The following is a 23,568-nucleotide window of genomic DNA, read 5'->3' as shown; positions in this document are numbered from 1 at the left end:
TCTTGCCAATACTTACCAAAGTGCTGGCCGAACTCTGCCACTCTGAAGCCAACCACCATGATACCCCCCAAATACATTGGCTGCTTCTAATATTACACATATGAAACAAAACCCACCAAATTAAAATGCATGTTTGACAGCAACAATGGAATGTACAGATCGTTCAGTCCTCTGGGGGGGGGGGAGACATAAATATCACACAAAATACTGTCTAATTGTAAAGAATATTCACCAAGAAATCCAGGTCTCTCTCAGCAGATGTCCATGATGCAAAGGATGGTGTTTCACTCAAAGTAAGCCAGAGCTATAAAAGCAATTACAGTTCCAACTCAAAGCTTCTGTCAAGCTTATTTGTGTTCCTTTGTTGGCGCATAGTAGAGTTCCATAGGCTTATTCACTTTCCAGTACTTTTCGCTTACCAGCTCCAAGGAAAAAGAGCCATTTAACACCTAAAAACAAAGTTACAATTGGAACCAAAACCAGAAACAGAAGATTATTACATGTGAAACTGAATCAAATACATAGCCAGAGAAACAAAGCATTGACACAGCACATCGTAAACATCATTTAGAAAACAGTGTTTAGTCACATTCAATCTATAAATAGGCTAATATAAACCAGCTGTCAACCCCACTGCCAAAGCAAAAAAGGTTCACACAGAGGATGCTTTACTAGCTTCCCACACTACACTCCAGTTCTTTTATAAATCCATCATTTAGTATGGAGCATAATAGTTCAGCAGTAAGTTATCCATTCACTTGGGACAGGCTATTAAAAGGAGCTACATTTCCAATTAATGTTAAAAAAATCCAGAATACATAAAACAAACAGAACTCCAAGCCTATTAGGGCTCAATACCAAACCAAATGAAATCTCTTCCGGCTCAATACCACCCCAAGACTTGGATTACTTCTGACTTTGGATGGCAGATACTCAGAACGTCAAAGCCTAAAACTTTGACAAAAGCCTGAGTGCTTGAATGCAGTTGGACCTGATGTTTTAAGACAACTTTCAAGTTGCACATGCTTTCCTGCCCACAGTATGTCCTTCCAACTAGTGCTAGAAACATTTACAGATCTTAAACTGGAGTAGGAGTGATACAAAAATTAACTAGACAACTTTTCCTCCTTGTCAACCATAAAAACATAGCTTACACGCATCTCAAATTTCTTACATGCTTTCTTATCAAGTACATGACATAAAGTCATAACTGTGACATGGTGACACATATCTTAGATGTTATGATCAAATGGTGAGTGGAAGAGAACGACAGTTAAGACAGTCATAAGAACCATATTCTGCCAGGGGTTTTTCCCAAACGTGTTTGAACTGCTGTGCCAAGAAGCTTATAGCTGCAGCTTTCTAAGGTAAGAATAAAAGGTGGCTATCCAGTTTGATGCCACCAGAGCTTTTTTTAAGCTGAGTGTCTTTTTGTATTCCACCCCCCCAAAAAAAAAAAAACATTGCAAGAATCAAAGTTTGAGTATGCAGAGAGTTAGGGACTTCACTGTAGAAGTTCCAAGCAGCCACATAGTACAAAGTAAAATCCAGACAAAATCCATATGTATCCACTTTTTCCTTTCCCCACCTTTTAAAAAGGGACCCATGTGTTCTCGCTCTGAGGAGGAGGGTATCTTGTAGCTTGGGGGTTTCCTGCTCACTGCTTGGGGAGGCAGGACCAATTTTTTTCAGCTTCCTACCTCCTGGGCAGGAAACGCCTTCTTCAGTTCATTTCCTGCCTCACAGGGGAGAGCAGCTTAGAGCCATAGCTCTGTAGCAAATTAACTTTGGGACTAGGAATTAGACTTCTACCTTCAACTTTTTCTATCTTTTCCTACGGTTCCAACCTTCTGTCTAGTAACTTTTGCCTTAGTTGCTTTTCTGACTCTCTCTCAGCCCTCGAATCTCTTTTGTTCACCTCCCCTTCCTCCTTGGCTTCACCTTGGAGCAATAAAATGGCCACTGGTCGTGAGTTCTTTGACGGTTTTCTTTGGGCCAACGATCAGCCCATTGGGCATCTAGCTGCCAGGGCACAGCAAGGCCAAACCTCCTCTAGCAGCTGTGGTAGTGGCAAAAAGGAGAGAGAGAATGGTGGAGAGCAGCAGTCACACAAGCAAAAGAGGCATTTGGCGACTGAGAAAAAAGGGCAAAACCAGCCTTTGTAATGCAAATTACTCCAATTGATGCGGGATGGGCCCCAAGTGGTAACGACGGCATAAATCCCCCCCAAAGGCAGCTCAGCGGAACAAGAATTTTCTGAAGAAGCATCAACGAGGGGTTCCAAATGTTGCAATTGCCTTCCCCAGCCCCATCTATCAGGGATCCCAGATTTCCTACCTGTGCTCCCCACACATTGAGCCAGTAGACCATGATAATATTGGACAAGACCAACCCTTTGCTAGCACGCAGTGCCTAGCAAAAGCTGAAAGGAAAGCTATGCCTGAGGACAAGGGCAACCAGCATCAGGCTTCCCTTTCCACCGAATGTCAGGGGACAGACAAGGATGAGGAAAGAGGAAGGGGAATTTGACTCTTGAGGAAGAAGGAACAGCCCCAGAGGAACAACAGAATAGGCTTTTCAGTTGAGAGGACTTTCAGTCCCTTCTGACCAAAGCCATTATGGCCTTAGATCTAAATGAAGACCATGACACCTCAGGAACCGGTGGGCAAGAAACCCAGACCAAAAGGGGTCAAAGGAATTTTTCCCCAGGCTCACCTTGACTGACAAATCTGTGCCTTTCCCTGAGTTCTCTGGAAACCTTGAAAGAGCAGAATGGGAAAAGCTAATGGTAAACAGGAAGTTTCCGAACTACAAAAAAGCTATATGATCTGGCCTCCCATGCCATACAAATGTTACAATTGCCTCTAGCAGATGCCCCGGTAGCTGCATTACCAACTTCCGTCTTGCTATCGGAGGACGTTATGGGGTCCCTTAGCGATCCACTGGACAGAAAAGCTGAATTTGCTACCAAAAGGGTTCATGAAGCATCGGCTCTGGCAATTAGGGCCTCGGCTACTTCCTCCCTCATAGCTAGAGCATCCATTGCCCGAGGTCAAAAATTAATACAGCTTATTCCACCTGAAAATAAGAGGCTACATGAAGGGGCAAATAGGATGCTGAAGGCAGTAACCTTTTTGGTGGATGCCTCCTGAGATAGTATGGTCTTTGCAGCTAGGTCTATTGCTGCCAACTCGTCCACCAGAAGGGCCTTACAGTTAAGAGCTTGGCCAGTGGATCCACACTAAAAATCCATTTTAATGGCTTATCCCTTTCAAGGGGTACATCTTTTCAGGGACAAGCTGGAAAAATATTAGTTGAGACAAAGGATAAAAAAGAAAGCCATGCCAAAGCATCTACGCAGAGACAACAGGGTCTCTAACACTAGTAGCTCTTTTCGCTCCTTCCACGCTCTACCGGGGTTCAAAATGGATCAGAGGAAACCCCAGTGGTACAACAACAGAGGTTCCTTTTGTAGGCCGTCCCAATTCCAGCTGCAGTGTTCAGAAAGGAACTATAAGCAATTTAGACAAGGGAAACAGTGACACCAGGTCTTAAGAAGTGGGGGGAAGATTGCTACACTTCCTGAATCAATGGTTACAGTTGCAACCAGATTCCAGAGTACTAAAAATAATCCAGTTGGGTTACCTAAGAGTTTCTAACTATTCCTCCAGACAGATTTGTTCTCTCCCCCAGATGGCACAAGACAAAAAAGCATTTGAGAACTACACAGTCAATACAACATCTGCTTCAGATCTGCAACGAAGAAGACGTCAATCCATTGGAGGACTACTTAGGGGTGTACTCCATTTTCTTCACTGTTCCAAAAAAGAATGAAAATTGGAGGGCTGTTTAAGGCCTGAAGTATGTCAACAAGTTTATATTTCCGAAGCACTTCCGTATGGATACCTTGAACTCCATCACTGAGGCTCTCTGACCAAATGCTTTCCTGTCATCCATCGATCTGACAGAGGCGTACCTACACATCCCTATAAACAAAGATCACTGCAAGTTTCTATGCTTCTGCTACATGTAGTACCAATACTAATTCAGGGATCTTTCTTTCAGCCATGCTTCAGGTCCGAGAGTGTTCTCAAAGGTCCTGGTGATGCTGGTGGCCCTGGCTCCTAGACAAGGTATACAAATACACCCATACCTCGACAATATCTTGGTATCTGCACCAACCACGGAGATAGCAGTACTCCACACTGCCGAAGTGGTTCAGATATTGCAAGAGCACCCTCAACTCAGAAAAGAGCCATGTAACACCTGTGCAACGTCTACAGCACCTGGGGGTGATCATAAACACCAGCAAAAACATTATTTTCCTTCCAGGGAGAAAACAAAGTCACCTCCTAGGCCCGTGTTGGCAAACCTATGGCACGCATGTCGGACTTGGCACGCCGAGCCCTCTCTGTGGGCACGCGTGGGTAAGTTGAGCAGCCGTCGCGTCTGACTTTCCTGGACTCCCCGCCGCCCAGCTTAGGGGCTTTGAACAAACATTAATTGTTCAAAAGCATGCCAAATGCAAACTTTTACCTTTCAATAAAAAGTTGTTTGCATCATTGAAAGCTCGGTTATTGTGTTTTCCTTTTAACAAAAGATGTTAATGTATGTGTTGTTTTTTCTAAACTAAAACCTCAGTATTCAGGTTAAATTGCCGTGTTGGCACTTTGCGATAAATAAGTGGGTTTTGGGTTGCAGTTTGGGCACTCGGTCTCTAAAAGGTTCGCCATCACTGTCCTAGGCCAAGGAGATTATGCGTTCCAAACTGACTCGACTTTCAACGTTGACCAGCCTTTTTGGGTCTTACGCTGTCTTGCATCGACTCAGTTCCATGGGCATGTTTCCACTCAAGGCCCATGCAGTGGTTCCTGCAGCCATATCAATAGGAGATTATACAGAAAACCAACATACAACTCAAGATACCACTGTCTCTCAAGCAGTCTCTGACCTGGTGGACCAGACCAAAGAATCTGGGAAAGGATTGCTTATACATTTTCAAGAAGCCAACTCAGATTTTCACTGACGTCAGTCTAACAGGCTAGGGGGACTCCTTATTAGATCTTCTGGTCCAGGGTCTGTGGTCCACCGAGGAAAACAAGCTGAGCATCAATGTACTGGAATCAAGAGCAATATACATAGCACTTCTAGCCTTTCAACAGCAGATCATGGGACATCACATCTTAATAAGAATGGACAACATCTCTGCGAAAGCCCATGTCAACAAACAAGGGGGCTCAAGGTTGTCTTTGCTTCACCGGGAAGCCAAGAGCATTCTGACTTGGCCAGAATCTCATCTGGCTTTGATCAAGGAGGAGCACATTCAGGAGACACTCAACACTCAAGCAGATTGGCTGAGTCATTAAATTATCGATGAGAATGAATGGTCACTAAAGGAAGAGTTGTTCCAGAGGATTGTGTGCCAGTTTGGTATGCCTCTGGTGGATCTGTTTGCATCGGCTGTAAATCAACAAGTTCCGAGGTTTTTCAGCAGGTACTATCATTCTGCGGCGGAGCAGACAGATGCCCTCAACTCCAATTGGCCTCAGTGACTGTTATATGTCTTCCCACCACTACCAACCATCCCGAAGGTACTCAGGAAGATCCAGCAGCAGAGGGCATTGGTCATTCTTATTGCTCCGGAATGGCCCCATCTACTGTAGTTTGCATCCCTGAAGGAGATGTCCATACAGAGACCATGGAGACTTCATTTCACCGGACATGCTTTGACAGGGACCAGTGTGCCACCCGGACCCAGGCTGGTTGTGTCTGACTGCCTGGGTATTGAGAGGAGCTGGCTTCTAGAAATGGGCTGTGACCCTGGAGTGGCAAATATCATCCTGGCATCTCAAAGAAATTCCACCAGAAGGATCTACATCATGTCAATGAAGGCATTTGTTAGGTGGTGCCAACGGAAAAGAGTGGATCCAATCAGTCCAAATGCAATAAGTAAAACCATTAGATAGTGCATTCAACAAGAGTATATCAAAAACAAGGTCCCAGTTCCGACAGGTATCACTGCCCACTCAGGAGCGCAGCAACATCGGCTGCCTTTGATAGGCAAGCTTTAATGCAAGGCCACCACGTGGTCATCCATATCGACGTTTGTAAGACACTATAAACTGAATAGGTTTTCATCAGCAGATGCATCATTTGGCAGGAGGGACCTCCAAGAAGTGATAGAAGATAAATGAGACCCACCCAGAACAAGAACAGCTTTTGGAGGTCCCAAGCTACAAGATGCCTTCCTCTTCAGAGCGAGAATGGAACCTTGGATACTCACTGTGAGGGTTCCTTCCTGTCTGAGGTATGGAGGGCATCTTGCCCGCCCAAGAAGAATGGATTAAACAAATGGGCTGGACAATTAGAAGAAAGACGGATGACCGAGTTAATGTAAATCCATCATACTGCATCAAATCAATGTGAAGAACCACAACAGTCTATTAAAAAAAAAGAGGAGGAAAAGAGAAGATGCAAGATATGCAATTGTTTTTTAGGGAGAGAAGATGTTCCGTTACTTCACTTCTTTGGATTATACTCCCTTTCTGGTTAATGTTTCTCTTTTCAGAATTTCTCACCTGTTACTGTTTTCTTCTCAATGTTTGTCAAAATTGTTTCTGAAGTTATTTCTTCCTGTTCATCTTTGTGGCTTCTGTGCAGTCCTGCATGGGAACTACGCTTGCACAGGCCAGCCATGGAGAACTGACTAGAAAGCTTTCAGAAGCTTCAGAGTGCCTGGAATGCTCCCCCCACCCCGTCCCAAGCTGAGAGCGAGCCGGCTTTCCTCCCAATGGTCAGTCAGAGAGAGAGAGGGAGTTTCCTGCCCAGGAGAAAGGAAGCTGGAAAAAAAATTGGTCTTGCCTCCCCAAGCAATGAGCAGAAAACACCCAAGCTACAAGATGCCCTCCATACCCCAGAGCAGAAAGAATCCTCACACTGAGTATCCAAGGTTCCATTCCATTAAGTGTTAGAGAAACATTTGATGGACCATAGATTTTATATTCACAACAGTGGCTGTTGTTCTCAGCCTTCTTCTCATACGGCCAAAGCTACCAAACAATTCCTCCCTGGGCTCCAGTACTTTTCAAGCCTACCAGTCTCTCCAACAGAACAAAGCTTGCACACAGTTTTGTGTCACTTTGGTTGGTCTAAATAAATGGTCTTAAATAGATTTTTAAGGGCTTCACTGGCTTCATTCTATCAGTTTCAGGACGAGCTGATCTACACGTATACAAAACAGCCGTCATGGTCACCTAGTGCCTCACCTAAAATGGCCAGATTACTCAAGGTGAGCTGCTATAGAAAGGAGACACAGAAGCTGGAGGAAGCATTCACATCCCACTGATTCCTGAGGCACTGGAAGCGGCAGGCTGCCTATTTTGTCCCAAATAATAAAACACTAAATATTGTTATATAGAAGAGTGGCCTTTCTAGCAAATATCTTATTTTTCTGGAAGACTGATACAGGTATGAAAATTCTATAAGAATAACAGAGGAGCTAGAATGCCAGATGTGATTATATTTGCATTTTAACCTTCCCCCAACAAGTTCAGAACTGCATTTTAATCTCGCAACAACCCTGTGAGCAAAGACAACCTCAGAAATGGAGACCCTGCACTATCTACTCAGAAGGCTTCCTAGCTGAGCAGAGATCTGAACCTGAATTTTCTCATCACACATCCAAACCCAAAGCACTGAACACTTCTCTGGCTCCATTTATCAACCTAGGCACATACACACTTGAATTTACTACAAAATGAAGCTTTATCCCAGTTTGCAGAAAAATGCATGTAAGTTAGCTAAGCCAGCCAGTCACAGAAAGAGCTGAAGTACCAGCATATCTCAAGGCTGTGGCACTTCCTTTTGCCCCAATTACATTTCCAGCTCAACCAGCTACTCACAGTGAACTGGCCGTTAGCTGTAGCAATATAAATCGTGTACTGCTTCTCACTCGCTGTTTCAAGATTCATCTGATTAGATTCTCCTTTGCTTCGAAGTTCTTCCAAGGCCAGTCTCACAGCTAGATACTTGGATAAGTGATCAACTGTGGCATTGCCAGAGGTCTTTATATATCTGCAACAGAAGTATACATGTAGCTATAAAAAGTTATCGTTATTTATATCCCATCTTTCCCGGTGGCTCAAGGCACCTTACAAATAAATTATACAATAAAGCTCCCAAATATCCCGTTTAAAAGCTCTGATAAAATAGACCTGCAGTGCTTGCTAAACATTCTAGGGATGGTGCCCCATTTATCTACTCAGGCAACCTACTCCATAAGGTGGGAGCAATGATGGAAAAAACATGTGCTCTGGTAGATGCCAGGCAGGCTACCCTAAGTGGCGGAACAGCTGGCAGGTAGCAGCCTGAAGACTGCAGCTGGCACAAGAGGGCATACAGGAAGAGACAATCTGTTTGCTATATGGGTGTTAAGCTGAAGGTCATAACCAGAACCTAGAACTGGACTCAGAAACAAACCTAGAACTGGTCGCAGAAACAAACCGGCAGCCAATGTCGCTGTTTTAGGATGGGCAAGGTTATGTTCCATCAGTTAGTTTCTGATCATAATTAGGCTGCTGCAGTCTGAACCAGCTGCAGTTTCCAAATCGTCTTCAAGGGTAGCTCAATACAGAGTGCATTACAATAATCTAACTGCAGGGCTACAAAAGTATGGAGTAGTATGGCCAGGTCAGCTTAGTTTAAGAAAGGTGAGGATTGGGAAACCAAGTGTAGCTGACAGAATACATTCTTGAGCACTACAACAAACCACTTTTTCAAAAAGCAAGGCAGGGTCCATGAGCACCCCCAAGTTCTTAACCTGCTCTGCAAATGACTGCTTCACTCCATCCACCAGAAGTGGATCTACTCCCTCCAAAGCAGCATTATGTCCATCTTGTCTTGATTCATCCTATTCCACTTTCGTTGCTACAGGTTCACAAGCAAAACAATCCAAGCCAAGTGTGATGGGCAGCATCCCAGCACTTAAGAGTTTAATAAAACACACAATAGGGAGCATTTCAAAGAGCCTAGCATGCTACCATTCACAATGTAGTTTCTAAACTCAGGATAACTGCTCCTACTTACCTTGTCTGTGCACTATCATCATTTTCCATGAGGGTAGGATGCGGTCTGAAAACTAGTTCTATTTCACTTGCACCATCCAGTACTGGGTCTATAGCAACTGTCGTATTATTATTGTCCAGTTCTAGCCCAGAATCATCCGATGTTTTGGTCCTTTTGTTACTTGGCCCTGCTTCCTGATTGCTGTGAGTTGAAGCGTTGCTACAGTGTGAACTATCACCATTGTCCTCTGCACCACTACCGTTCTCTATCTGTTGCTTCTTGCCTCTCTGTAGTCTAAGGAACATACAGAACAGGTTCAGAAAATCACACAAGCCTGTCAACCAGTTATATGCAGAGTCCTAGCACTAATGGAAATGTGTTAGTCAATCTTAAATTCTTACAGTGAGACACAGGGTTGAATCCTACTAGCTTTGCCAATGACATAAGAGGGAGAGGGGCCCCTTTTGCCCCCAGAAGTCATATGCTGGGGAGAGATCATAGGACCCATGTGGACAAAAACGCCATATACCATATATGAGAGGGCTACATTGAGTGGCTGATTTAGACCATCCTCCCTTTTTGTGCCAGCCGAAAAACAAGATCTGTCCCACAAAACCAAAGAATAAGTCTATCACACAGTTTAGTAAGGTTCACAGAGCTCAAATAGAAGGCTAGTCAGTGCAGACTACGCAGAATAGCCATCCAAGAGTCTTAATGAGCAAGTGATGTGCAGATGTTTTGCAGGCAACTAAGCTGTGCTGCTATTTTTTTTTTATTCCAGGTGAGCCACAGGCAGGTCAGTTTGAAAGCAGATGAGTAACATGGCCAGCTTTGATGGGAAGTCACAGGGTCTTCTCATGTTATCTCGTATAGGGACATGATTATATCAGAGTTACAAATTCATATTCTTAATAACCGGGGATTGTGAAGGAAAGCACAAGTCAATAGGATGGTAACAGGATTGAAATGCATGAATGTGTGAACCCCAGTCAAGACAGAAAGTGAAATCTACAGCCCAAGCCTGCTAGGAATGTGCTCTAAAAAATACATTTTCTTCATGTAAGATTTTAAAAGTCAATTAAGCAAGCAAAATGTATTAAGGAAGATATTTCTATAGATCTGTGGTGCAACCACGTCTAATACACGGTTCTGAAGAGCCCAGTCTCCATTGGCAAAGCATGTTCATTTACAGGTTGTTTAAGAGAATGGATAGAGACATTTCTCAAATAATGAGGGAAGCACAAATGAATTGATCTACTTCCTTTCACTGGGAATGCTGATCATTTTATAGAAGGAAAAGTGCAATGCTCTGTAAGGAGAAACTTCAAGGAAAACATGGGAACTCTTCCCAATCAATGAACAAATCACATTCACTATGCTAAAACATACTGTGCAAAATGGGGTTGCTTTTCTGTACCCTGACAAAGTACAATTTCCCAGTTGACTCATTAAATACTGCACAATATTTGTGTGTACAAATACCATTTAAGGAACAAAATGTGCTATTCTAACCAACATTATACTTGCAGCCAGTACATTCCAAAAAGAGGTGTAGGTACACTGCTAGAGTGTTACTTATGGCAAGGAGCTGTAGATATAACGGCTTGACATCTGCCAGTAACAGAAGGAAACATGCCAGAACTTATTCAAGTTTTACCTTTCACACACCTCCAAGTTAATAAACCCATGAAGATGCCCTTATACCAGGTCAGCTCTTTGCTTAATCTAAGCAAGTATTTTAACTGGCAGAAGCTCTCCAGGGTCTCGAGAATGTCTCTCCCAGCCCTGCTACCGGATTCTTTTTTTAAATTGGAAATGGCAGGGATTGTTGAATTTGGAAACTTTTCCTTGCAAAGCACGTGCTCCACTGCTGAGCAACAGTCCTTTTCCCCCTTACAGCTTTAACGGTTCAGAACCTCCTACCTGTTCAAAGCCTGAATTTTCAGGCCCTCCTCAATGCTGTGACTCAGAGCTTGCTGGTTATTGTGCTTGCTGATCCTTGCTAGGACTCTCTCCTGATGAGCCTCATATTCATCACGACTAGGATAGATTTTACTGATGAGGGCATCAAAGTTTGGGTCGGGTCGCAACGACCTTTTCGAAACAAGCTTTTTACGACATGTAGGGCATTCCTTGTTTCTAAAAACAGAAGAAAAAAAAGCGAAAACCAGTGCCACAAATATGTCCTTCATTCCATGCTTTGTAAGCTAAGAGTTTGCTGTTTGAACCAATGCCTAGACAGCTTTGTAAAATAAGAAGAGTTGGTTTTTATACGCTGCTTTTCTCTACCACAAGGAGTCTCAAAGCAGCTGACAATCGCCTTCCCCCCCACACACACACACACAACAGGCACCTTGTGAGGTAGGTGGGGCTGAGAGAATTCTGAGAGAAGTCTGTCTGGCCCAAGGTCACCCAGCAGGCTTCATATGGAGGAGTGGGGAATCAAACCTGGTTCTCCAAATTAGAGTCTGCCGCTCTTAACCACTACACCGCACTGGCTACTGATAATAAATACTTTGACATGTGTAAACTGAATGCATCAAGACTTATTTTTGCTTCACTCTGAGATCACACATGTCAAAAGTTGTGATTCAAGATACAGCAAGCAGAAGTGGGGGCAAAAGACAGAGGGAGGTTCAAAGTGTGGCCCAGGCCCTAGTGAGTGAGGGAGGGGAAAGGAAGAGGAATTCCTTGTGCACCCCTTCTCCCCGGTCCATACAAATGATAGCTTGTAATATAGCACACTGGATAGTGTTAGACTTGGGCCAGAGAGGCCTGAGTAACTCTGGATCCATCCCCATCTCTCCAGTGATATTTCTCCCAGAGTTGTTGTGAGGATAAAGGGGGGGGGGGAGAAACAGACACTAACAAATGCACTAACTAAAAGTCCTCCCTCTCCTCCAGTGCTGCAAATAGAACACCTTTAGAGTCTTGGTACTGGCCATATGAACAGCAGGACAACTGAGGTTGGGGGAAAGTAAAGCAAATGCCTCCAACAGTGTACCCAGAATCACAAAGGTACTGTGCAGGAGCTGTAGTCCAGATTTCATGTGTAACTTTTTCCTTACTTACCCACTCCTGAGGGCTGTGATGATACAGTCAGCACAAAAACGATGGAGACATTCCTTTGTAGTCATGGTGTTTTTCAACATATCCAAACAAATAGGACACATCAGCTCACTGTGGAGGCTTCGGGGTGACACCACTATTTCCAAGCCATCTGTTATTGCTTCCTAATAGTAAATAGAGCTCTCAGGCAACAGTAACTTAAACCTGGCCAGGATATTATCTTAAAATGTTACACACTGAAAAATGTTTTTCTTAAAGACTCATATGTGCTTCCTATTTCATGAGGTGAAAATCCACAATCTGAGCTTTGTTGCACCATTTTAGATTACAAATTAGAAGCAGTTGGTTTTATACCCCATTTTTCTCTACCTTTAGGAGTCTCAAAGCAACTTACAATCACAATCCCTTCCTCTCCCCACAACAGGCACCTTATGAAGTAGGTGAGGCTGAGAGACTTCTAACAGAACTGTGACTAGCCCAAGGCCACCCACCAGGCTGCATGTGGAGGGGTGGTGAATCAAACCTGGTTCTCCAGATTAGAGTCCGCCACTCTTAACCACTATACCATGCTGGCTAAACAAGTCCAGGGGGCAGGGGTTAAATCACATTCACAACCATGCTGCGTCCCTTGCAACCTAAATGAAGATGTAAAAAGCAACCCTGCAGTACCTGAGGTGTTCTCTGAAGTTCATACAGGCTGAGCTCCCACGTTTTGCTTAGTGGCTGCGTTCCATTTGTCTGCACAGCCTGAGACATAGCTTTAAAAGACAAAAAACAACAACATCAAAATCAAGCATTTAAATAGGTTATTAGCACTGGGCATTTTCACTCAAGCATATTGGGGTGGATTCAGACACAATTTGGCCATTCTGCTGTAGTATTGGTGTGTGTGTGGGTAGATGCCACATGATTGAATCATGCACAGCACCCTTTTAAATAACCCAGCTCTAGTAATCCCTGCCATCGTAGTGCAGAATGATTGCAAAGGAAGAAAGAGTGAGCACCAGAGGAGGAGAAGGAGACTGGTGTTCCGACAACATCCCTCTGATTACTTCCAGTTTAGACACATTCTCCCTAATTTCATACAGAAGGTCTTTTAGTCCAGGGATACCCATCAATGGACTACAGAAACATTAGAGGTAGCTCTCCAGCACACATTCTAATCCACAAGCGCCAATGAACACATGGGATTTCTCAGTAAGGGCCAAACTGCACATTTGGGTTTTTAAGAGTTGGGTCTGGGGAACCCCACAGCCGCTGCAGGGAATGGCTTTTTAAAGATGAAGGTGAGCCCAAATGGGCTCAGAATGCCACTCCTGGGGGAGGAAAGGCTTCTGCCTCACCCCCAAGCTATTTTCCCATTTGGAAACAGCACTGGGTAGGAGTCATTTCTCCACTTTTGCCACTTCGTGTGAATAGAATACTCCATGTGGAGCAGCAAAAACAAGGAAAAAACTCCCCCGCCCCAAACTCTGCACAGGCAAAATACCTTGGGGGAAAGGCAGGAGCCCTTCCTCCCCCAGTGATGACATTATGAGTCCATTTAGGTGGTGGGTCTTTTTTTTTTTAGAAGACATTCGCTATAGCTGCTTTGTGGCTGTACACAACCCAAGTTGTGTCAGAGGCTCCCGAGTTAACTCTTTAAAAACCAAAACGTGTAGTTTGGCCCTGAGAGAGTAATGGAATCTAAGCAGCTTACAGTTTCAGTCAGATTGTGGAACCCAAAAGTAGATTTGTTTCCCATAGGAAAAAAAGAGATTGTGGTGGCCCAGAAACAGATTGAAGCCATTCTCCACTATGAAGCAGGAAACTCCTAGGGGGCAGGGAATGAGAAAGAGCCCCTGAATTCTTTCTACCATTACCTCCTTTGCTAAAAATCCTAGTCATTCAGGTATAGATTGTTCTACGTTTATTAGGTAAGAAGTTAACCCCAAACACAGGAAGACGAGAAATGACCTAATTTCAACATTACCCACACAACAGTTTATAACAGGATTTCAACCACCTCGTTATTAAAACCAAAGTTGCATAGAATGGGTTTGGAAGTGTGAAATATCCTATTTCATTCTTGAGTAATCAAATTCTGATACAATGGTTACGCCTCAACATCACATCTTGATTCTAGAATGGAAGCTACCACAGAACTCTGTACGAATCAAATTATAAGTGGACATGTTACACAGAGAAAGGAATATGTCGATGCAAAGCAGCAGCAGCATTTTTATGCAATTCCAAGTTGGATGCCATGTGGCCTTATGTCTCATCATTTTCTATGTGGTGCTGAAGTGTCAGATATGCCACTTTGCCTATTTCATAGCCCCAAGTGTGTAGTATTAAATTGCTTCAAAGGCGGCAGGGGGCGGCATTTCCCATTATCTTTCTAATGAAAACTGTTTTGAGATTTGCTAGTCTAATCCACACCTTTCTGAATAGCTAATTAGAAAATTAACTTGATACCATCTAAAGTTATCAGTATATACGGTAACACTTCTTTTAAAGTTTTGCATGAAAACTGTTCTATACCCCTGGGTCTTTCCTTGAAGGCTGCATGTTCTTCTTTTTAATTGCTTTTTATTGCTTTTATTGTTTTTTTTAGTGTAGCAAGTTATTTTACTATTTTGTCCTAAGCTGCCTTGAGAATTTAGGTGAAAAGGCAAGGGGCGGGGATCACTAAATAAATCCCCTAATTCCTACCAACATCAGATCTGATTTTCTAGGGAAAATAGTTTAGATACCAGTCCATCTGCCTCTGAAGTTTTTTTAAAAAACAGGCACAGCAGAATTTCTCATGTTAAACATAAACCAGGAAGAGAAGAAATTTAAGCATTCATGAATTCAGAAGTCGTTTCATTATGTGAAGGATAATATAATAGTATTTGTCAGAAGACACTAGTAAGTTAACTTTTTTGAGCCTTACATTTCTCAATGCCTGAATCATACCAATTTATTTACTTTATTTAGATTTTATTTTACCAACTGGCAAGTAGATTATCACAGTGAATTTTTTTGTAGTTTTCCTTATTTTAAATGACAGATCTGCTTGTAAATTAGCATCCCGTAAACCACAATATACACTCTTGTTGCCTTTTCAGATCCCTCCCTCCCGTTGCAATTAAGACAACATAGGAACTGGCATTTTATTATTCAAAACAGTGCAGAGCTGGACTTTTTACACCACAGCCATCAGTAAGGCTTTAGTGAACATGTTCTGTTGCTTGGGGGCAATGAAGAGCCGGATATTCATATAAGGATAGATCAGACAAAAGGCTCCGCAGGCAGGCAGGCAGGAGGTGAGGATCCAACTAAATGTATCAAAAAGACCAGTGGCATCTTAAAGACTAACATTTCATTCAATATGAGCTTTCATTAGCCGCTGCTCATGTTGTCAGATCTGTCTTGAAATCAAACAGAATCCTACTCTATGGGGCGGGTTATGGGAGGGGGGCATCAACCAGGGAAGTTTACACAAAGGAACACAAAGGTACAGAGAGAAGAGAAGCCGTTGGAAAGCCAACAGAAACCTGAAAGCATACTATTGGGGAGACAGAGAACATCCAAGATGAGCAGCAGAAAGGAAAATACTCCATCAATGCAGAGTAAAGAGCCATTGAGGTATAAGCAACCAGCCTTCAATCACCTCCCTCTGTCCTCCATTCAGTTTGAGATTTTAAAATTCTGAACTCTAAAATGTAAGCTACCACATAGACTGTCTACTTAGACACAACTACTTCAGGCACAGACACGGAACCTACTGAGTTTTTGCTGGCAGATATTTTCCCCTATGTCAGTTGTCAGGTGGCTATTTTTGCCTTATCATCTTTTAAAATCAGAAAAAAATATTTTACTCGCTAACCTTGATGGACACTTGGTTAAACTGTAGTTTTAGGTTCTGTTCTGAATTTAACCACTTTTGGCATCTAGTATTTTATAGTTGTACAATTTATTTGTATTTTATGCTTATGATTTTGCTTTTATGCTTGTTATGACCATGTGATTACAACAATAAACTTAAATTAAACCACAACTACTACCTAGCCTGACAGCTAAATAGCAGTATACATTCCACAAAAACAGGTTCATGTGTTCTTGACTAATGGGAAACAAAAACCATATATATATTATGCAAATGTTTTTACAACCCTAGCCCATATACCTCTAATAAGAGGTCTATCATATTGTACACAGTTCCTAGGGTGCAAAAGTACTACAACAGACAAACCTGAATGTTGCTGCAATTCAAGCCGAGGTTAATTGCCAGGTCTTCACAGTGCCTAAAAGTTGCATTAGCCAATCAGTCATACCTGATTAAACTCAAAAATCCTGCTCAGAGTTTCAAAGAAGCAAAAGCTCTATACTAATAAGAGTTGCACAGTTCTACCACATAAACATTCACCAAATACAGTAAAATTCCACTATGGGCGAAAACGCATGGTCGCATTATCCTCCTTTAATCCCTGTTTCAGCCAGGATTCAGCCTGGATCGAACGCATGCGTTTCGCCTAATGTGCGTCCGATCCTGGCTAAAACAGGGATTAAAGAAGGATAAAGCGACCATGCGTTTTCGCCCAAAGTGTCCCAAGCAAAAACCCACCTATTGCATATTGAAGCTGCAGGGCGGGAAAGCCTCCAAAATAAAATCTCATGACCTCAGAGAAACCATACTTTTCTTTCCTCATATCCATTTCATTAATGTCTGTTCAAATGTACTGTGGCTTAAAAAAAAGCACGAGCAACAACTAGAGTGGCAGAAAATATCACCACTTTCCCTCCCTACTAGAAAGCCAAAGGCAGGACAAACATGTAACTGTAATTTCACAACCTTCAACATGTAGAACAGTTAGCAAGTTATCACTGTTACGGAGATTAAAAGTAGGTGTGTGTATAAACCTCCTAGGATTACCGAAATTTCTAATTGGAATCCCACCATGTATTTATTTGATGTTTATCCTATAAGGAACACAGGCTGGCATACATGATGGGCTTCTTCCCCAATGTTATTCTCACAAGCGCCCTATGAAGTAGGTAAGGCTGATAGAGAATGACTGGTTAGGGTCCCAATGGCATGCAGAGAGGACGACAGAACTGCCTTTCCTGTAGGCACCTCTGTGCCTGGTAGGAGAGGCAGTTCTGCTGCTCCCTCTGCATGCCACAGGGACGGTGGCTGCCCTCCTCACACCCCCAGTCATGGCCCAGTGACTGGTCCATGGTCACTGAGTTTCAGGGCCTAACTGGGACTTGAACCTTGTTCTTCCCAGCTGTAGTTTAACACTCCCAGCTGTAGTTTAACACTCCAACTGCTATACCACACCGCAAGATGTTCCAAATTCAGCTTCATACTTTGCTTTAGGATAAATCTGGTGGGGACAGTCTATGGACGGGCAGACTCCCCACCATTTTAGTACTCTTACAGTACTTTGGCTTTCCTCTAAGTTATTCTGACATTTCAAAATTCACTTTGAAATTTGCTTCTGGAGAAGCTTCAGTGGGAGTTCTAGTAAAGACTAGTATAAGAATGCAACAGACATACATGCAGCCTTAGCACACAAAGATAAAGAAATATATATTAAGGATTCAACATACTCCTCCACTGTCTTCAGATTACCTCAAGGAAGGTATTTTAGTTTCTTTTAAAAACATGCATTATATATTATTTTGTGGGACAAAAGCCTATTCAATCAACAGGTATTAGAGTTTAGAATACATAAGTAGTACTTGTTTATTTATTGTATAAATATAAAACTACTAGGGAACTGTTAGTCTTACCAATATTTTTTTAAAACACATACCCCTGAACATTTCTGTGAATTATGTTAAGCAAACATCTGATCTAAAGCACAGCCAAAAATATTCCTGTATGTTTTAGATCCATTTTTCCCCACAACTAGAATCTTGGCTGCAGCCAGTGTTAGGAAATGTAAGACCATTTGTAATCTCACACGGCTTCACCAATTCCTTGAAGGGTTTGAAGTAGGAGAAAGGAAATGAGCTTTTCCAACTGTAGTATACCAATTTGTAGCTGACAAGAGGGATATAGAGGAGGGAAATGTAATGCCTTTAACAAGTCTGCACTGTAACAATTTTCAACACCTGCAAATCCAGTGAATATCTCATTCTTTCCTACATTACTGGTCCTTTGGCGCTGGCTTGCTCAAAACTGTCAGCAAGTGACTCAGGGAGATTCAACAGCCATTGTAGTGTAAAGACATGGAACCAAGAAGCCCAGTTTAAAATCTTCACTGACCACTCAGCCATGAAGCTCAGCCAACAGCCCGGGGCCAGTCACTCTCTCTTAAGCTATACAGGGCTGTTAAGCAGACATAACAACCTCACATAAGAATCTAACCCATTATTCTGCTTCAAGCAGTGGCCAGCCTGTGGCTTCTTGTCCATTTTAAATCACAGCCTGAAAGCAACAACCCTTTCCCATTCATCATAGCATCAGGTGCTTGGAGACATACCACTTCTGAACAAGAAGGATGCATTTGGATAGGGCAACTAATGGCTGCTGATAGGGCTACCTTTCATGATAGGGAACATCCAAAATCCAATGGCTCTAAGTATACAGAGGGTAGGATTTGAACTCTTGGTTTCAAGAACATTGTGCTATAGCAGTTGGCTTAACAGCCCCTACACGGGTTTTGGTACCACATGACTCATGCTGACTGGATGCCCCCAATACCGTGACTAAGGAAGCCCAATGCTGACATGCTTGTTTCTGTGCTGAATGCCACCGGGGGCAAGGGACAGATACTATAGCGTTTGTAGGGATTTTGTTCCCTTTCTTAAATTCCTTTTATAGAAGATAGTGAAGCAGATACATTGAGAGCCTCCAGTTTTCAATTTGTCAGCTTAGATGCCTGGAGATGAAATCATTGTTTCATTTTCAGGTCACTTCATATAATGCACTGTTAACTTAGGAACCAATTACCATACATATCAGTAGTTATTATGGACATGTGCCTGTTGCACTCGTTTCTTTCAGGATCAAGCCCTCACTGTTGCATTTTTTTGAAAGGGAAAGCTACAATTTATACATGTGGAAACTATAACTAATACTTTATGTAGACATGTGTGCACAGCCTGAACATGGGAATTGCCTCCCAAGTCCAAAATGCATCATATGAAGTGATCCTTAGATTTTATTACATTTATCCTACCCTTCCTGAAACAAGCTCAGGCTGTTCAAATGGTATCCACCCCACTCCGCATCCACACAATGTTGAGAGAAAGAGGTAACGATTTTTTTCTGAGATATTGGGAAGCCTGCTATGACACTGTGTGAGCACTCCAACAGATCATTAAATGCCACACAAAAAGAGAGTCACAAGTACGACTATGTAGAAAGCCATTCAAAACTTCACTACTATCAAAGTTTCTAGCTTCCCCCAAAATTCCCTGATGTTTTGTCCAAGGAGGAACACCAAATTTCAGTGTGAATTTTACCACAGGAAAAGTTTCAACAACTTCAGTCGTAGTACTAGATTTACTTGAATCTTAACTTGTTACCTGAACTTCAGTAGCTGTCTTACTGACCTGATCACGGAAACACAGACACTTCTTGTTCAACAGCTGCAGAAACTAATCATCAACAGCACCAAAGAACTCAACAATGAACCACTTCTTTCTCCTGACTAGTTCTAATATATCTTGAGCGCAGGCAATTTCATCTAGAAATCAGACTCCAATTTATGCTTTGTCCACTTGACCTTTTAGATAGATAATCTTATTTCTGTCACAGACAGGTCAGTATGCTAAAGCCACTTCAACTTCATGTTTACACTCAAGATGGGGAGAAGATGGCTACTAAAACTTTTCCAGGCAGTTAACACAGAGTGGGTTCAAACGCACAAGATGCAGCAACAAATCCCCCCCCACACACACACACACTACAGTTACTAGACATCGATTTTTACAACAGCAAAATGTATTAAGAAAAAGAAGAGGAAGACAACAAGGTCACATCACCTTGGTTCAGATCACTGTTGAGAAAATAATTAAGCTGCATTTGGAAGGAAGGGGAGAGAGACAATACTGTACAATAAAAATTAGAACAAGAAGCAGAAGAAACAATTTCACTCATTATACCAAATTAAATCACCAGCAATCTTATTAGGATTTAAAATTACATTAGGCAAGACAGTGTTTCAGTAATATTGTGCGTTCTACTGCATTCCTTATTGGAAGCACCTTACTGGATGAATTGGTAGTATTTGAGAATGTTTTCCTCAGAAGCAAATGAAAAAAGAAAGTGTGATTAGTTATGAAGAAGTGTTTCCTGAATGCCTGACAGTTGAGACACAGTAGTTTCCAAATCAAAACTGAAGACACATGTCATCCTTCCATACACTAAGGTTTAGCGTATCAGTGAGAATCACCCACCCTCTAAGAATCCCACTCACATTTTCTGCATGATTCACTGATCTGAATGTTTCTCCTGATTGGAAGGAGGCAAACCTAGCACAGTCAGCCACATAGACCCACAACGGACAACCTCCTGAAGGTACATAATTCTAATGAACATCTGCAACAGGAGTGACTGACTGATCCAACTGCACTCCATGCAGAAGACCCTGCCTGCCCTCACTAATTAGAAAGAGGGAAACCTAATAGGGTACTACCATAAACAGGCACAGTACCACACAGTCACTTTACCGTTCCGATGCGTCCACAAAAAGGATAAATGGAATCAGCCTCATGTCAAAATCCAGCAACACTATGAGATGTTCCTTTTCTAGAAAGCTCCACCGAGACTCTGACACCCTTCCATGGATCCTGCCAGAGCTCAAAAATCTAACAAAGTATCAAGGGAAACCAGACACAGATACGCCGAAGTTCTTATGAAGTGGGCTTATTCCATGAAAACATGTACTTGAATAAAATTGTGTTCGTCTATCAGGTGGCACTAGATCCCAGCTTATACAATCTCCCCCAGCAGTTACTCTGCTGGCTCTATCCTTTGATTTACAGTACTCATAGGACAGATTGGCATCAAGCAAGATGCCGACAGGCATACACTTTCCTCTCTAGGTGTAATAAAGTCCCTCCACATCCCCTAGTAATCCACCCGTGAGCACATATACTACACCATCGGCAAACTGGATCATATAACTCCCACAAAAGCTACCCGACTTCCAATTTTCTCTTTGTAGTATATGAATGCAGCCAAGCAAACTAAATAAAAAGATAATTCGCAGTGGGTCGCCCTGTTGGTCTGTCTGCAGTAGTAGAAAAGGGCAAGAGTCCAGTAGCACCTTAAAGACTAACAAAAATATTTTCTGGTAGGGTATGAGCTTTCATGAGCCACTGGACTCTTGCCCTTTTCTACTAAATAAAAAGAACTGCTGGTGCATTAAGCAGGGCAATCCTAGGCACAGTTATTGACTCGACTCTAAAGTCATGGATGCCAATAGGCTTGAACTGGAATAACTGTGCAGAGGCTGCACAAGGGGCATCCTCCTCTGATGAACAGTTAAGACTTCGACGCCCCCCCCCACCCCAATCTGGAGGAGACGCTCATGACAGCCGAAGGGGGCCGCGATGGAGGAAGACAATCCTCGCCACGCATCCCATCAAATGAAAAGGAGGGGAATGAATGGGAGGCATGGACAATATATTGTGAAAATGAATTTAAATTGGGAAGTATTGAAGCTTATGTTTTGCCCTAATTCAATTGATTAAGGTAGAAATATTATTAAGATTAAAGATTTAAAATATTGTCGAAGGCTTTCACGGTCAGAGTTCATTGGTTCTCGTAGGTTATCCGGGCTGCGTGACCGTGGTCTTGGTATTTTCTTTCCTGACGTTTCGCCAGCAGCTGTGGCCGGCATCTTCGGAGGACAGTGTTACTCCTCTGAAGATGCCAGTGTTACTCCTCTGAAGATGCCGGCCACAGCTGCTGGCGAGACGTCAGGAAAGAAAATACCAAGACCACGGTCACCCAGCCAGGATAACCTACAAGAACCAATTAAAGATTTAGTTTTTAAGAAATGTAATCCGATTTATATATGAAGTATTGTATTGAATTAGAAATTAAATGCAAATGACAATAAATTAAATGCAAATGACAATAAAGCTATCAAAAAGATAGAGGAGGGAGGGGGGAAGTCAACGTAAACATATGAACTAATTAGTTATATAGAATAGAGAAATATTGTTTATATCATATGATTACCTTAGCGAATGATGGAAACTACTGCACTATAAAAAAACAATAAAAAAGGTTATAAAAAAATGAAAAGGAGGGGCGCGAGCGGCCGCCACCACCACCACCAGACTGGGAAGTCGAAGGAAAAGAGGGGGGGGGTGACCCGACGGGCAGGAGATCTGGACCGGACACCCCGATCCCCCCCCCGCGCTTACTCGAGAGTAAACCCACCAGCGGCCTCCCAAGTCAGCGCGCCCGCCTGGGGTTTTTTGCAGAGGGCGAGGCCGGGGCTGCCACCACCCTCCCCGGCGCCGCTGAGGGAGGCTCCCCTCCCCCCCTTGGAGACTCAGCGACACAGACACACAGCTGAGCGAGCCGCCTCCTCCTCCTCCTCCTCCTCCTCCTCTCCTCCTCCTCCTCCTCCTCACCGGCCCCGTTGCTCGCCCCCTCTCGGAGACACGCCCGCTCCCGTCCCCCGGCTCGGCTCTCTTGCCGTGGCCGCCGCCTTCCCCTCTTCCCGCAGCCAGGGCTGAGGCCAGTCCACAACGGCCGCCTCCGCTCCCCTCCCCCACCTGGAAGCAGCGCAATATGGCGAGCGGCAGGCAACCGCCTCCGCCGCAATGCACGCCGGGAAGAAAAAGGAGGGAGGCGTGGTATTCAGGGCCGCCGAGGCCTGAAACGGCCGGGGGGGGGGGGAGGGAGGGGGGGAGGGAGGGGAGTCTGCTCACCGGCGCCGCCTCTCTCTTCACTCCTTTGGCAGGCTGCAGGCGCCGCCCTCTCTGCCGGTTTTTTTTTTAATTTTTATAACATTTTTTATTTATTTTTTATAAAATTTCCATCATTCATGAACATAATTATAGGATACAAACACTATATCGCTGTTCTGTGTAACTAATTAACTCAAATATTTACATTGACTTCCCCTCCCACCTCCTCTTATCTTATTGATAACTTTCCTGTCACCTTTGCGTTTAGTTTCTAATTCAGTACAGTACTTCATATATAGATCTGGCTACAGTTCTTAAAATCTAAATCGTTAACCTTAATAATGTTTCTGCCTCGATCAATTGAATTAGAACAAAACATAACCTCCAATACTTCCCAATTTAAATTCATTTTGACAGTATATTGTCCATGCCTCCCATTCTACCACAAGTTCGCCCTCTCTGCCGGGTTTTTTTTTTTATATAACATTTTTTATTGTTTTTTTATAGTACTGTAATTTCCATCATTCATTAACATAATTATATGCTATAAACAATATATCGCGATTCTATATAACTAATTAATTC

At 43.0% G+C, this 23,568-nt stretch overlaps 1 protein-coding gene across 1 annotated transcript; it reads right to left on the bottom strand.

Moving 5' to 3' along the window:
* Window positions 1–86: 86 nt before the first annotated feature.
* Window positions 87–22,723, bottom strand: RNF2 (ring finger protein 2). Its single transcript, XM_056844208.1, has 7 exons — window positions 22,705–22,723; window positions 12,802–12,890; window positions 12,136–12,296; window positions 10,987–11,202; window positions 9,085–9,357; window positions 7,902–8,073; window positions 87–449 (listed from the first exon to the last, which is right to left on the bottom strand). Exons 2-7 carry the CDS (start codon window positions 12,886–12,888, stop codon window positions 348–350), a joined length of 1,011 nt encoding a protein of 336 aa, XP_056700186.1. The 5' UTR covers window positions 12,889–12,890; window positions 22,705–22,723; the 3' UTR covers window positions 87–347.
* Window positions 22,724–23,568: the final 845 nt, after the last annotated feature.

The sequence above is a fragment of the Euleptes europaea genome, chromosome 2 (genome assembly GCF_029931775.1).
Source record: "Euleptes europaea isolate rEulEur1 chromosome 2, rEulEur1.hap1, whole genome shotgun sequence".
NCBI classification, from domain to species: Eukaryota; Metazoa; Chordata; class Lepidosauria; order Squamata; family Sphaerodactylidae; genus Euleptes; species Euleptes europaea.
The sequence above is the reverse complement of the archived record's forward strand: the minus strand, read 5'-3'. Positions and strand labels throughout refer to the sequence as shown.

Coding starts and splice junctions, on each gene's coding strand:
- RNF2 (XM_056844208.1), bottom strand. CDS start 12,888: ATGTCTCAGGCTGTGCAGACAAATGGAACGCAGCCACTAAGCAAAACG. Junction 12,297..12,801: donor AACTTCAGAGAACACCTCAG/GTACTGCAGGGT, acceptor ATTTACTATTAG/GAAGCAATAACAGATGGCTT. Junction 8,074..9,084: donor GATGATAGTGCACAGACAAG/GTAAGTAGGAGC, acceptor CTTCTGTTGCAG/ATATATAAAGACCTCTGGCA.